The 16656-nt window shown below is 39.8% G+C and overlaps 2 protein-coding genes across 2 annotated transcripts in view; one reads left to right on the forward strand and one right to left on the reverse strand.

Annotated features, from left to right (window-relative positions):
• The window catches only part of LOC114319513 (folate-sensitive fragile site protein), an 87915-nt gene that overhangs the window by 16918 nt on the left and 54341 nt on the right, over positions 1-16656 (forward strand). Inside the window, exon 3 of the mRNA XM_082869119.1 lies at positions 11402-11483. Coding sequence (XP_082725245.1) covers positions 11402-11483 — 82 coding nt within the window. The remainder of the gene's footprint in view (positions 1-11401; positions 11484-16656) is intronic.
• Positions 5500-6650, reverse strand: LOC145790700 (short-chain dehydrogenase RED1-like). Its single transcript, XM_082869120.1, has one exon. It carries the CDS (start codon positions 6245-6247, stop codon positions 5546-5548), a length of 702 nt encoding a protein of 233 aa, XP_082725246.1. The 5' UTR covers positions 6248-6650; the 3' UTR covers positions 5500-5545.

Below are 16656 nucleotides of genomic sequence, written 5' to 3' on the forward strand. Positions count from 1 at the left end.
TCCTGATAGTCGATCCCATAAGTTTGAGTGAAACCTTTAGCCACCAGTCTCGCCTTGTATCTCTCAACGCTTCCATCTGCGTTACATTTTATCGTAAACACCCATTTACACCCAACTGTTTTCTTGTCTTTGGGTAGATCAACTATCTCCCAAGTACCACTTCTCCTTAAAGCATTCATCTCCTCCATGACTGCTAATTTCCAATTCGGATCATCCAATGCTTCCTGTATATTCCTTGGAACAAACAAGTGTGAAATCCTAGATGTGAAAGCTCTATGGTTTTTAGACAGTCTTTGATAGGAGAGGTAATTTGCAATAGGATGTTTAATGCAATTTCGGACACCTTTCCTAATTGCTATAGGAACATCAAGGTCGGAAATAGAAGGAATAGGATTACCTAAAATTTCGATGCCAGAACTCGGGTGGACATTCGGGTCATTAGGATGGACATTCGGGTCATTATTCCTCAGATGAAATCGCTTCCTAGTATAAACCTGAAGCTCAGGATTTAGATCATTTTGTAGTACTTCTCCCCCTGAACAAGAATCTTCTTGACTAGGCACCATAGAACTTGGTTCTCCTAAGTGATCATTATCAGACAGATGTGGTTTTTGTGTAGGATAAATGACATTGGGGAGTGGGATAGAAATATCCCAAAAATGGTCTTCTACTCCACTTGTCTCCCCCTGAAGAGAAGTGTTGGGGAAATAGGATTTTGTTTCCACAAATGACACATCCATACTCACATGAAATTTCTTGGTTTGAGGATCGAAACACTTATACCCCTTTTTGTTTGAGGAATAACCCAAAAAAACACATTTTATAGCACGGGGGTCAAGTTTTGAACGAAATTGACTGGGAACATGAACATAGGCAGTACATCCAAAAACTTTGGCGGGTAAATCAGAAAACAACCTCGTGTCAGGAAAAAAAATTTTTAGACAATCGAAAGGTGTTTTGTATGTTAACACCTTTGTAGGCATCCTGTTTATCAAATAAGAGGCTGTTAAAATTGCTTCACCCCATAAATATTTAGGAACATGCATGTAAAACATTATAGCACGTGCTACTTCAAGTAGATGTTTATTTTTTCGTTCTGCAATGCCATTTTGTTGAGGGGTATCCCGACATGTAGATTGATGAAAAATCCCTTTTTTTTTCCAAAAACTCACCCAACTGCTCATTGAAATATTCTGTTCCATTATCAGAATGTAAAATACCAATTTTGGTTTGAAATTGGTTTTCAATCATATTGTAAAAATTTGTGAATAAATATTTCACGTCAGATTTTTTATTCATCAAATAAATCCAACATAAGCGGGTATGGTCATCAATAAATGTAACAAACCATCTTTTACCAGAAAGAGTAGTGATTTTAGAAGGGCCCCAAACATCACTATGAGTCAAATAAAAAGGTTTGGAAGCCTGGTAAGGTTTTGGCAAATAAGTAGAGCGACGAAATTTTGCAAAAATGCAACTTTCACAATGAAAAGAAGAACAATCAATCCCTTTAAATAATTCTGGAAATAAATGTTTCAGATAAAGAAAACTAGGATGTCCTAGCCTATAATGCCATAGCATTATTTTTTCTCGAATAGAGATTGAACTAGTATTATTAAAGCTCTGAGCTTTTTTATTACTAACAGGTACTTCATCAAAGTAGTAAAGACCTTCAAGCATCCTAGCACGCCCAATCATCATCCCCGAGTTCTGGTCCTGAAATTCACAATGGGATTTAAAAAATGTAACACGACAATTAGAATCCTTAGATAGTTTACTGACAGACAAAAGGTTACAGGCTAAGTTGGGGACATGAAGAACAACATTGAGATTAATTTTCTCAGTTAGTTTAATAAATCCTTTTCCTGCAATAGGTGAAAAACTACCATCGGCTATTCTGATTTTGTCATGACCAGAACAAGGGAAATAGGTACTAAATAAATGGGAAAAACTAGTCATGTGATCGGAGGCACCGGAATCTATGATCCACGGAGAGAAGTTTAGGCAAGAGAAGGTTTTAGGATTTCTACCTGTTTGTGCCAACAAAACACTAGGAGTGCCGGATGAGGAGTTGGATTTTATCAGCTTTAAGAGTTGATCAATCTGCTCTTTGTTGAAGGGACATGAATCGGCTTCATTAGCGGTAGGAAAGCCACGATTCTTCTCTCCTTGTTTGCTGCTTTTCCAGTTGACAGGTTTGCCATGGATCTTCCAACACGTTTCGCGTGTATGGCGAGGCTTGTTGCAAAAATCACACCAGACCCGTGGCTTATCATCAAACCTGCGCTGGTAATTTGCAGCCTTGTTGGCCGCAACATCGCTAATTAAAGCAGAAATTTCAATTGATTCACCAGTACCTTTTTTCTTAAGCATGACGCTCCTTCGGCTCTCTTCCCTTCTGACTTCGGCAAATACTTCGCCAATGGATGGGAGAGGAGGTCTGCCAATAATTCTTCCTCGCACTTCATCGAACTCAATGTTGAGGCCGGCAAGAAACTTGTAAATACGGCTGTCTTCCACAGTTTTCTTGTGGTGGTTGCAGTCGTCAACCGATTTCCATTCGTATGTGTTGAAGATGTCAAGATCCTGCCACAACCTTTTCAACGAATTGAAATATTTGGTGACGGAATCATCTCCTTGACGAATCTCTCCCAACTTCAAAGTTAATTCGAAAACTTGAGATTGATTTCCTAGGTCAGAATACATCTGACTAACATTATCCCACAATTCTTGTGCAGTAGGATAGCACATGTAATTAGAGCTTATATCCTCCTCCATGGAATTGACCAACCATGTCATAACCATGGAGTTTTCAGCGTCCCAACTGTCGAACAGCGGATCATTAACAGCAGGAGCCTTCTTGTCACCAGTGATGTAACCGATCTTTCCTTGCCCACGGATATACATCCGGACAGATTGTGACCAGCGGAGAAAATTATCACCATTTAGGCGGATGGTGGTGATTTGGACAGAGTGAGAGTTGGACGTTTTCACTGGAATGACAGTGGCAGGGGTTGAAGTGGTTTCGGACGTGACTTCCGACATGGCTATGACGGTTTTAGGGCTGCTGTGTTTTTTGTTGCTCTGATACCAACTTAGAAAATATGAGAAAGAAGAACTCCGAAAATATGAGGAAGAAGGAATATATTTCTGTTATATTCAAAACTTCTTCGTTTACAAGACCAAATGACACTCCTTATATAGGAGATATTACAAACATCATTATAACCCATTATATGCCACTTACATATTATATATTACCACTATCTACTACTATCATATTATATACATGCCACTATCTACCACCAACACCACTATCATATTCTATACATGCCACTATCTACCACCAACACCACTATCATATTCTATACATGCCACTATCTTATTATATGTATAAACAATATTGAAGTATATTATTGATTGATGTATTACAAGATTGTTGTCTTTACAATTCCTATACAATCTATATATAGAAGAAAATGTGGTAGTAGGTGTAGTGGAGGTGATAGTGGGTTAGGTGAAGTGGAGTGTGTGGTGAAGTGGAGGTAGGTGAAGTGGAATGTGTAGTGGAGTAGGTGAAGGTAGTGGAGTGTGTGGTGAAGTGGAGGTAGGTGAAGTGGAATGTGTAGTGGAGTAGGTGAAGGTAAAGATGGGAAATTCTAACAGCCCCCCGCAAACTCAAGGAGGATAGAAACTAACCAACTTGAGTTTGAAGAGAGGAACAAAACAAGAAAATACATAAAAATAAACGAGGATAAGAGACACTGTATGGTCGTGTCAGACCATTGGTGAAGACACTGGATGGTGGTGTCATAACGTTGTAGAGGACACTGAATGGGGGTGTCATAACCATGTAGAGGACACTGTAAGGTGGTGTCAGACCGATGTAGAAGACAGTTTATGGGGTCATGTCGGACCGTTGTAGAAGACAGTTTATGGGGTCATGTCGGACCGTTGTAGCAGATAATGTGGTGACAGTTGTTGTGACAGTTTACGGAGTCTTGCTGGACCCTTGTAGAAACTAACCGGAATCAATGTCGGGACAGTTTACAGAGTCTTGTCGGACCCTTGTAGAAACTAACCGGTATCTATGTCGGGACAGTTTACAGAGTCTTGTCGGACCCTTGTAGAAACTAACCGGAATCTATGTCGGGACAGTTTACAGAGTCTTGTCGGACCCATAAAGGAGCTAACCGGTATCAAATATCGGGACAGTTTATAGAGTCTTGTCGGACCCATAAAAAATCGCATCCTCAAAAGGTGCGCTCAATTTTTCAAAAGGCGTGCCATCAAAAGGCGTGCCCACTTTATCAAAAGATGTGCCATGAAAAGGCGTGCCAATTTGTCGGGCGGCAAGAGGCGCGCGATGCGCGTGGCTGGCCCTGGCTATTTAAAACAAGGTTGAGGCGAAGGCTGTGCATACGAGTCTGAAACCTCTGAACGCTCGGAGAGCTTGTCTCTGCAAATCTTGAAACACCCGGAAACCAACCCTTCTCTGAAACACTTAGCAACTCAAAAACATGGCCTCTTCTTCCCGTCCAGCTACCCAGAACCTGCTCACGCTCTTTCCAGAACTGAACGAGCCCACAAGAGAAATAACTGGTGCGGTGGCCAGTGAACCGCAACCAAACACCTCTGGTTTTGCTCCACTGAACTTTCCGATGCGGTCGGTGGAGCAAAAAATGGCGATGCAAACTGATATTGAGGCTAATCAGTATACTCTGAAGTCATGCGTGGAAACCATGACGGCGGTCACAAATTTGTCGAACCGGCTGCAGAGTAGGACAAATGAGGTGCAACATTTAAACTCTCAGCTGGCTCTGCTCCAACGCATGTATAAGGATGCGCGAGCAGAGATAAGCGTGCTGAAGGCGGAAAATAAGGAACTGAAACGGAAGGCCACCGTGATGTTCCGATTTGGAGGACCGCCAGATGCTGCAGTGGAGGAGCAGACTGGAGGCAAAAAGAAGAGGCCGGCGACAGAGTAGAGAAGAAAAATCCCACTGTGGGTGTGGATGGTTTGTGTTGGTTTGTGTTTTTTGTTTTTGTTTTTGTTTTTTTTTTTTTTTGTTGTAAAATGATGATCGGGATGAGCCCCAATATGAATAAAATGAGTGTGGTAGCAGTTCGTCGTCTTCCTTGGTTTGTTGTTGTTGTTTTTTTTTTTTTTTTTTTTTTTTTTTTTTTTTTTTATAATAAGGAAAATGGATAGAAAAAGAAAGAGAGAATAAATAAAATAAAATAAAATAAAAATAGGAGTAGTGAAAATATATGATAATAAATATATATATATATATAGTTAAATAAAAGAAAAGGGGGAAAGAACGTGGGTGCACATGGGTGTGGTTTGATGATGCATTATTTTAAGATATATATATATATATATATTAAAAAAAAGAAATGTGAGATGGAAATTGGGTTGGTGTGCAAAGCTGGTGATGCGGTTTTGTTTTCAAAAAGATGGATTAAAATAAAAAAAAAAGAAAAGAAAGTGGAGACCATGATGAAAGGTGGGAACAAGTGTGCTGGTGCTGTGTTGTAATAGTCAAAAAGAGAGATAAGAAAATAAAATAAAATAAGTTTCAAGGTGCTGTTGAGGGCTTGCTTGGATTGCTTCATTGAATTGCTTGTATAATTTCCATTCAGGCATTCGACTGTAGCTAGCTGCAGCAGAATTTCCTAGGTTTGATCTAATGGCTCCTGGGACAACATTGATAACATCGATCCCAAATGGCCTAAGTTCCAATCTCAAGGAATCAGTTAGTGCATGCAGAGCAGCCTTAGATGCAGTGTAAGCACCTGCCCATGGTGGAGGGGCCAAAACAGAAACACTTCCCACAGTTACAATCTTAACCTTCTGTCTAGAGGCCATGTGAGGCACCACAGCTTGTATCAATCTCATGGTACCATAAACATTGGTATTGAAAGTAGCTTGAATTGCAGAAAGAGGGATCTCAGCAAGAGGTCCTACGAATTGGACCCCAGCATTGTTGACGAGGACATCGATGCGTCCAAACTCTTGAAGAACATTGGAGAGAACGTTTTGGACGCTCTCATCGGACAACACGTCGAGCTCTTGAAGGAAGAACCTTGAGTCCTCTTCCAGGTCCGCCATGGACGACCGAGACCGACTCGTCGCCACCACCACGCATTTCTCGGCGGCGAAGGCTCGTGCGAGCGCGTGGCATATGCCGCCAGTGGTATAGCCTGTGATGAGGACCACCTGTTTGTTGTAAGACGACTCCATGATCGAGAATAATAGAATGATAGAGATGATAGGGGAATAGGTTGGGATCCGGCGGACGGCTAAGGTGAGGTTGCCGCCCGCCGGTGAAGCTAAAATATTAGGTTCTAAACCTGCTCTGATACCATATAAACAATATTGAAGTATATTATTGATTGATGTATTACAAGATTGTTGTCTTTACAATTCCTATACAATCTATATATAGAAGAAAATGTGGTAGTAGGTGTAGTGGAGGTGATAGTGGGTTAGGTGAAGTGGAGTGTGTGGTGAAGTGGAGGTAGGTGAAGTGGAATGTGTAGTGGAGTAGGTGAAGGTAGTGGAGTGTGTGGTGAAGTGGAGGTAGGTGAAGTGGAATGTGTAGTGGAGTAGGTGAAGGTAAAGATGGGAAATTCTAACAATATGCATTAACACAAATTTCCAGCAAGTCATAATGAATATCTAAAAATTCTACAAAAAGAGAAAAATTACAAAATTTGATCCCAAAACACCTTTAATATTAAGGAATTTACATAAAAATTTACAAGGCAAAAAGATTACATTTGACCCTCCAAAATGTGCCTTAAAGTTGCTGCTGCACAGGCAAGGCTGCGGCCTGCTGTGGCTGGGGCTGCAGCCTGCTGTGGCCTGGCACTGCTGCTGGGCTGCTGGCAAGGCTGCGGCCTGGGTTGCTGCTGGCTGCGGCTTGGCACGTGCTATCTCATGGCATGCCGCGGGCTGTCTTGCACTATGCCTTGGGCCTTTGCTTGTACTTGCACCAACAATTCTTGGGCATGTCTTTGGCTCTCCAAGGACACAAATGTGTGTGGCATCAAGGTGTTGGCCCTTGGATGGGCGCACCTTGACACCAAGACAAGACCCACTGAGCTACAAAACAGTAATCAAAACCCAGCACTAAACATATATATCAATGCCTATGATGGATCCTGTAGCTAACATAACAGTAAGAGCATAGAACACGTATAACTAAAGAAGGTTCAAGGGAACAACAATTTTCACAGACCACATGTAAAGAGCCGGTGGCCATGAACAAAACCAAAGCCATGAAATCTATAAGCAAAAAGTCACTGTCCCTTGCACAACCCGAAGAGTAGGTAAACTAACCAAACTGTATAGAGTGTGAAAATTAACCATATCCACATATCATAAGGCATCTTCCAAAAATAAAAGCAGCTTGCAAACATCATCAACCACCAGCCAACAGCTCCAGATCTTTGGAGGGTTGAAGAGCTTCATTACAAAAAGGGTACAAAATACTAAGGCCTCATTTGGGAACAGGCTATTTTAGTAATTTTTTGGCCTTTTGGCTAAAATATGAGGTAAAAAAAAAAAACTAGTATGTTTGGAATGACTTTTTGATTTTTTACGAAAAGATGTGCAAAAAGTAGAGAGAAAAGAGAATCTGACTTTTTGGTATAGGTTGTAGGCTTTTTGGTTTTTTTGTAGCTTTTTGGCTTTTAGGCTAAAATTGTCGCATGCCAAACGAGGCCTAAATATACAGTATGTCCACCTTCAGTCCTTCAGGAGTTAGAAAATTCCACCACAGAAACAGGAACAAAGTTCTGTGTAGACTGCTCCAAGCATTCCAAATCCTATCCTTTGCCAATTTATCCTGCTCAATACAAAAATAAGCATGAAACCACAGTGAGATGGCAGGGATCTTTAAGGCATGAGGAGTCTGAGAACCATAACAGACTAACAAAATATGAAGTCCAGATGATAGACCCAAACAAGTACACTCTATTTGAGGGCTCACATCACTCAACCCACAATTTAGGAACTCACAACACTCATTCACCCTCCAAAGCTGGCAATTTACCGCAACCTGCATACAAAAATACGAAAGAACAGATATATAATCCACTAATATTAGTAAAATCCCACCATATAGAATCTCACTGCCACTCAACCCACAGTTTTGATGCTCACGATCACTCAACCCACAATTTAATAACTCACACCACTCGGATTAAAAGCTTCTGAAGACCTGCAAAATAACACACTATTTACAGAAAACTCATTTTATGCTAACCTTCACTCGACCCTCATTATACTGCTCTCACCACTCACTGTTGGAGGATATTTGAACACTAACTGGGGGAGATTCCAGGTAGACAAGAACCAGCTGTCTTCACCTGACGTGCTAAGATTATCCACAGACAACAACCTGCATCTAATCATGTTAACAATGCTAAGGATAATGACCTCTTCAGGCCTTTTATCCTTAGTGAAGAGACTGTTATTTCTCTCAATCCAAAGATGGTAAAAAGTGCTGGTGAGAGCCAAGCTGGAGATGACCTTACACAGAGCTTTCCCTTTATGGATTTTGCCAACAAATTAACTAAATCAGGCCGAGTAGCATTACACTTAGACTTAATGACATGCCACACTCTGCTAGAATAAGGGTATCTGAAGAAGAGATGGTTATGGTCCACTAAAGGATCCATACAAAATAAACAATCTGAGGTTTGAGTAATGCCAACCAACTTAAGTCTATACCCAGTAGTAAGTCTCCCCTTAGTTGCCATCCAGACAACAAAACTAGCTCTAGGAATCATACGAGGGCTCCAAATAAGTTTGTGCCAGGGATCTTTATCAAACTTGTTCCTCCAATGATCCCAAGCAGACTTAATGGTAAATTGGCCATCAGGGGACAAGGCCCAAGTAACCTTATCAGTAATATTAGGGTCAGGTTTAAGAGAAGATGGGGTACCAGAGATGATCTCCCTAATCTCCCTAGAATTGGGAAAAGGCCAGTGCCAAGAATGACCCTGAACAATATCCTGCACTCTAGCCACACTACTAAGACCAGAGTCATACAGGATTCTGTCCCCATATTTATCATGAATAGACCCTTATGGATGCCAATTGTCATACCACAAAAAGGTATTAGCACCAAAGCCAATCTTATGTTTAATGAAAGGATAAACTCTTTCCCTAAGGGAGAGTAATTTCCTCCAAATCCAGGAAGAGTCACCAGGGATTTTTACCTTCCAAAAATTGTTACTCTTCAGGAGGTAGGACTTGACCCACTGACACCACGTAGACTGCTCACCACCAGAAAAAAAGATACCAGATATGCTTAGAAACAACAACAATATTCCAGATTTTCATCCCCTTCATTTTTAGGGGAGCACACATTATCCCAGTAAACCGTAGCACTATGCTTCTTCAACTCAGAGCCAGACCAAAGGAAAGCTCTCAACAGACTTTCAACCTCCCTGATCACTTTGTTAGGAAGAATAAAAAGAGAGGACCAGTACACTTGCATAGAAAACAGGATGGTTTGAATAAGTTGAGCTCTCCCAACATAGGAGGGATTTGTTGGTCCAATTCTTGATCCTCTTATTGATCCGTCAGCAGGTTGACTACAGTCCATAGCTTTCAACTTTGTGGATATAAGAGGAACCCCAAGATACCTAACAGAGAGAGTACCTTCAGAGAATTGCATAATATGTAGAATCTCATCCCTAAGATGCCTCTCACAACCTGACTTTTGGAGGGACTAGGAGTAAGGCCAGACAAGCTTTTAAACTCAAAGTGACCCTCATTGATGGAATTAACAGTAAAAGATCATAAGGTCATCAACAAAGCACATATTGACAATTTAGTCTTGTCACATCTCCAATGGAATTTAAAATTAGGATCAAGAGATTTTGCAGCGAGGATTCTAGCTAAAATTTCCATAACCAAGAAAAAAAGGTAAGGAGACATTGGATCACCTTGTCTAAGATCTCTAGCACCTTTAAAGTAACCATGAAGGTTGCCATGGATGCTAATAGAGAAAGAAGGGCTCATCATGCAAGCTTCAATCCACACTATCATGTTAGTAGGAAATGCCATGGCCTTGAGATATCAAGAACAAACTCCCGTCTAACATTATCATAGGCTTTCATAATATCAACTTTCATAGCACATTTGGGGACAAGAGAATGCCTACGATAGCCGCTTGTGAGTTCTTGGGAAAGGAAGATGTTGTCAGCTATCCTCCTCCCATGAACAAAAGCAGATTGTACATGGTCAACAAGATCAGGAAGAACCAATTTGATTATGTTAGCAATGATCTTGGCAATGCACTTATAAATAGTGTTGCAACAGGAAATAGGCCTATACTCACCTACTTTCTCAGGATTAGGGACGTTAGGAATAAGGGCAACAATGGTGTTGTTAATCTCTTTAAGGACCCCAGAATCAAAAAAGGATTTATTAGCAGCCAACACATCATAGCCTATAGTGTCCCAAGCACTCCTAAAGAAATCCGCAAAGTAACAATTGGGGCTAGGGTCCTTGTTGGCTTCGAGAGACCAAAAGGCCTCTTTAATCTTATCTAGAGAAACTGCCCTAGATAAGATATCACTCTGGTCAGAAGAAACCTTAGATTTAACAAGTGAAGCAATCCTATTGAAGCCATTATAATCCTCAAAAGGGGCACCTACGGTTAGAGTTGCATCACACAAACCCAAAGAGGCTTCAAAGCTCTGAAAATTCTATAAAATATCAACTCCATCAAATTATAAACATTACATGGTTTTATATAGAACTACGAGGCTTCCTAAATTAACTAGAACAAAAAAGGAAACTACTAAAATACTTTGACTTCAAGAACATTTTTTAAGACCTACAAATAAAAGTAATTAAATAATTTGACCCACAAGACGACCCATGAGCAACCGGCCAACCCACATCCTGACGTTCTGCAAATTACAATAAAACCCTTAATCTTAAAAAACATTTAAAAACTATATAAAACTGAACCAAAACAGAAAACTTCAAATAAAACATAAATAGGACTTACTCAAAATCATATTTTGCAAATTTTCATGTGGTTTTAGTCTTGAATGCAAGCCAAAGTCCATGATTTCTTGCATCTTTGAATTTGCTTTTCCTTGATCATCTTATGGATTGCATGAGGATTTGATTCAATTGATAAAAAATTATCTCATTGTCTCCAAGTGGGCTCCATATGAAAATCAAATTGGCAACTTTTCTTGCATCCATGCTTTGCGTAATATATATCAACTACTAGAATTGTAGACGCCTTGTTTTTTTTGGAAGTCTTAGTTTAGTTTTAAGTGAGTAATATTACACATGTACATAAACTTACCCCCTCCTTTTTTCTTGAATATTTTTTTGAAACAATTGTATGTTTCTTTACAGTTGGCTTCTATGGGAATGAAAGATCTACAGAAGAAAAGTTGCCTCTTAAAACTGATCAAGATACTCTTAGAGAAGGATACCGGTATGGTTATTTTGTCACTAACACCAAAATTGCTCTATATGTACACTAATCTTTTGATGGGTTCATGTTGTCTCAATGTGATTGTTTAGTTCTTCTATATTCTCTACTTTAATTCAGTTTATTGTTTCTTTAATCTTTTTGATCGGGATCTTATCAAGTCCTGAACTAATTAAGACAACTAGCTTTTGTTGCTGGATGAATTCACTCTTTTTTAGGTTGTCATACTGATGCAATCCATAAGACAATCAAGGAAAAGCAAATTCAAAGATGCAAGGAATCATCGGAATTTGGCTCCCATTCAAGACTAAAACTGCATGGAAACTTGCATAATATGATTTTGAGTCATTTTAAGTACTATTTCTGTTTTATTTGAAGTTTTCTGTTTCGGTTCAGTTTTATAAAGTTTTAAATGTTTTTCAAGAATAGGGGTATTATCATAATTTGCACAATGTCTGGACGTGGGTTGGCGGGTTGCGCATGGGTTGTCTTGTGGGCCAAATTATTAAATTATTTTTATTATAGGTGTTAAATAAGTTTTAGAAGTTAAAGTATGTTTAGTAGTTTCCTTTTTTGTTCTATTTAGTTTAAGAAGTCTTAGTTCTATTGTCACGACCCCATCCCGCTCCAAACAGGATAGTGTAGTGACCGGCTAGTAATTATGGACTATCAAAGGCCTAACTAAATAAAACTAGGGTTGCAAATGAACCAAGCTGCTGGTGGGCTGGCTCGACTCGGCTCGACTCGACTCATTTACTCATTTAGTAAATGAATCGAGCTCAAGCTAGAATATTAAGCTTGTTTAGTAAACAAGCTCGAGCTTAAATAAGCTTGGCTCATTTATCTTTATTTAAATTATATAATAAATATATTATTTATATATTAAATAATATATAAATATATATAAATAATAGCATAAATACATTATTTATATTATTTGTGTATTAAATAATATAAATAATATTTTTTATTTAAATATCTTTATTTAAATAATATAAATATTATTAAAAAAATGTTATTAAGTCGAGAACTCGAGTTTCATCAATATTAACGAGTTGAGTTGAGCTAAGCTCGAGCCCAGTTAGTTATCGAGCTGAGCTCAAGCTCAATAAACAAGTTCGATAAGCAAACGAGCCGAGCTCGAGCTCAGCAAAGCTCGGCTTGTTTGCAGCCTTAAATCAAACAAGTTGGACTCTTATGATAATTGGGGTCAAATTTGTTGTGTTGCAGAAGCCATTAATTTCTTTAATTGAGTCCATTGAGTCTATTTGAAACATCCATTTAGAGCAGTGCATAACTATAAGAAAAGAAATATGCAACATTCTTGATTACATAATTCTTTATAAGGGATGCAATTGCTCGAAAGGAATATTTCTACTAAAGGTGAGTACACTTTTTCTGAAACACTTCCTTTTTGTTACCATATATATATACATAACTTCAAGAAGTCAAACTCTCTATGATACATCTCTTTCACCTACATACATATAAGGGAGAGGGAGAGGGGTGATTCAAAACCTAGTGAATAATATTATAGTATGTGGTAAATGAATGAATATTGAGAGTTTGCAAAACATACGTATCATGTCAAGCTCATCGAAGATAGATCATCTACGGTGGTGCTCGTCGAAGTCGAAGGGATAGAGCTCAATTGGCGTGAGATCAAAGTTGTTGAACCCACCGACCATAGGGATTGATGTCTTCACCCTTTCGAAGTCAGTGATCAGGTTCTCTCCTTGCTCTCTCCTCTTTCGTTTCTTTTGCATTTGGGGCAAAACAGAGCTGTATCCATTTGTAAAGAGCCGTATCCCGCACCTGTATTGGTGTCGTGTAGTGTCGACATAGGTTCCTCCCAAAATACAAAGAGTTTGCGTATTGTCGATCAATGCACATCCATCAGAACGAAATGAGGGACTAACTGGTCCATACACTGATTAGACAACCCCACCTACAAGTGGTGAGGGAGATCTCAAACAATTGCCATTGGCACGCTTACTGTCCCCCAATGGCTAGGACTAATTTGAGGATGCTATTTATATACATTTATACAAGAGTATAGGATATTCATTCATTATGAAACAAAGATAAGTTTTCTCAAAGCATGATGCATTCTTAAGTTTCAAAACAAATATTTAAATATAACTTTACAATAATATTACTTACCAATGGCTCTTAGGAATGGGGATCATCTGTAAGACTCCGATGTACAAGGAAAGTACGAGCATTCATGAAACACAATTCAAAGTGATGTGTTACTTCTCTTTTTCGGGTCTAATTTTAGTGTTCTAGCATAGGTTTACATTACTTCCTTTAACTATACACTTCTTGGTCAATTTTCAAGTTTTATTCGAGTACATTTCAAGTTCCATTTAGGTGAAACGAGGCTCGATGAGTCAAAAAGGATGAAAAGGGGCAAACTGGGCAAATGTTCTGTTGGCCACACGTGGATTCTTGCAGTCCAAACCGAGGGTTGGCCGCATGTGAGAATTCTTGCAGTCCCAACAGAGGGCTGGCTGCACTTGTGGAGGTTTGCGATTGGGTTTTCAATTCAACTTCAAATGGGTATATCTTCCTCATCCAGAATCTGTTTTGGGCAAATTTTGAGTCTAGATTGAAGTCTCGGAAGTCTAGTTTCTAATGGTGGTGGTCTCACATCAAATTCCAACTATAGAAGGATATATGGTCCAATTAGTGAAGGCTGCTCACTTTTCTCTTAATTATTTCACGTCAATTTCTTCCCTAACTTAGTTTCCTTTCATTTGTTCCTATTTTCTTCAACTCAATGCATCAAAACATGATATTTTTCAATACAAGGGGTGTGAAAATGGTATGGAATACCTACAAAAGTCTAGGAAGGAGTGGGCATTAAGAGGGGATAGAAACACTAGATTCTTTAACATAATGACAAAGTGTAGACAAAATGTGAATTTAATAAACTGTCTCTCAATTGGAGGTGTTGCTCAAGTGGATCTAGTTATCATCAGACATGAAGTTTGGAGTCACTTTAGGAAAGCTTTTTGAGATTGGAAGAACATGCCAAAGTTGAGAGGGGGGTTTCCATCTATTCCATCTTCCCAGTTTGCACCTGACTTGGATAAGGAATTTTCTAAAGATGAAGTTTGGGGATCAGTGAAGGAGTGTAATGGGGATAAGGCCCCTGGGCCTGATGGGTTTAACTTGATGGGAATCAAAAAATGTTGGAAATTCATGAAGGTGAAGATATTGCAATTTTTCCTGGATTTCTTCACTCATGGTAAGTTGTTGAGGACTGAATTCTTCATTCATTGCATTGATTCCAAAAGTGGATAACCTCTGCACCTTGTTTGACTATAGACCCATTAGCTTGATTGGATCTATTTACAAAATTCTTACTAAGGTGCTATCTTTTATACTAAAGAAGGTGTTGTCTCTAATCATTAGTAATTCACAATCTGCTTTATTGGGGGGTAGGAACACAATGGATGGAATACTGGTAGCTAATGAAGTTCTGGATTGGTGGAAAGCAAGGAAAAAGAGTTGGGAAGTGATAAAACTTGACTTTGAAAAGGCATATGGCAGTGTCACTTGGGGGTATTTATTCAGTATGATGGATAGCTTTGGATTTTGGGCAAAAATGGATAAGCTAGATCAAAAGTTGTGTTACATTAGCTAGAATTTCAGTATTGGTGAATGGCAGCCCTATGTCATGGACTGGGCGCTTGTCATCCTCCCAAGAAGTTGGCTCCATGAGTGGTACTGCGTACCCCCGTGCATTATGCCCAAGGACCAACCCAGGAGATGCAATAGGGATCTACCCTGCCTGCCTTGCTGCTCGCAAATTAATGCGCTCGCAAATTAATGCGCTTGGTGTAGAACTCGCATCCCTAATGAGTCGGCACATGACATGTTACTACCGCCAGTCCCTGACGCCTTCGTCATAGGGACATTACCTTGCCTGCCTCTATGCTTGTTCATTCCCCTACCCACGGGAAACCCGCCCCACGCGGACACCACCCTTGGTGCGGACCCCACAATGAAGGTGCTTGGTATAAGTCTCATGTACCGTCCCCATCACAGTGCCCCTAGGCTGGCTCTGATACCACTTGTTATGGACTGGACCCTTGTCATCCTTCCGAGAAGCTAGCTCCACGAGTGGTACTGCGTACCCCCGTGCATTATGCCGAAGGACCAATCCAGGAGATGCGATAGGGATCTACCCTGCTTGCCTTGCCGCTTGCAAACTAATGCTCTTGCAAGGTGTTTGGTGTAGAACTCGCATCCCTAATGAGTTGGTACGTGACACCTAGCTCTGAATTTTCAACTGAGAAAGGATTGAGGCAAGGTGATCCACTTTCTCCCTTTTTGTTTAACATGGTGGTAGAAGGATGAAATTTACTTATTATGAGGGCAAGGGATTTGGGTCTACTAAAAGGAGCAGTTATTGGTAATGATAAGGTGTGTTTCTCACCTTCAATTTGCAAATGACTTTATCCTATATTGTGAGGCTGATTGGGAGGAAATACTGTGCATCAAACGAATCCTTAGATGCTTTGAGATTATATCTGGATTGAAAATCAACTATTCTAAGCGTATGGTGATTGGAGTGGGTATAGAGGAGGAGGTGGTTAATGGATTTGCTGATGCTTTGAACTGCACCATTCAAAGGCTTCCTTTTAGATTCCTTGGCCTACCCTTAGGAGCAAGCCCTAGATTAAAGTCTACTTGGTTTCCAGTTGTAAACAAATTTAAGTTGAAGTTGGCAAGCTGGAAAAAGGAGGTTCCTTTCCTTTCGTGGTAGACTCACTCTTATAAAATCTGTTCTGTTTAATTTGCTTGTATATCATCTATCTCTTTTTTAAAATGCCAAAAGGTGTGGCTAAGGAATTGGATAAAATTAAAGCTTCATTCTTGTGGGGTGGCACTGATTTAAAAAGGAAAGTGCACATGGTTAAATGTAGGGCTGCAAACGAGCCAAGTCGAGCCGAGCTTTGCTGAGCTCGAGCTCGGCTCGTTTTTTTACCGATCTTGTTTATGGAGCTCGAGCTCGGCTCGATAACTAACTGGGCTCAAGCTCGACTCGACTCGACTCAACTCAACTCGTTAACATTAATGAAACTCGAGTTCAGCTCAGCTCGGCTCGGATCAATGAGATTTTTTTTATTATTTACCTTATTTAATACATAAATAATGTATATAT

Source organism: Camellia sinensis, chromosome 5 (genome assembly GCF_055761805.1).
Source record: "Camellia sinensis isolate YWXY chromosome 5, ASM5576180v1, whole genome shotgun sequence".
Classification (NCBI taxonomy): domain Eukaryota; kingdom Viridiplantae; phylum Streptophyta; class Magnoliopsida; order Ericales; family Theaceae; genus Camellia; species Camellia sinensis.

Bases quoted from the DNA above. Each gene is read 5' to 3' on its own strand.
- LOC145790700 (XM_082869120.1), bottom strand. From the start codon at position 6,247: ATGGAGTCGTCTTACAACAAACAGGTGGTCCTCATCACAGGCTATACC.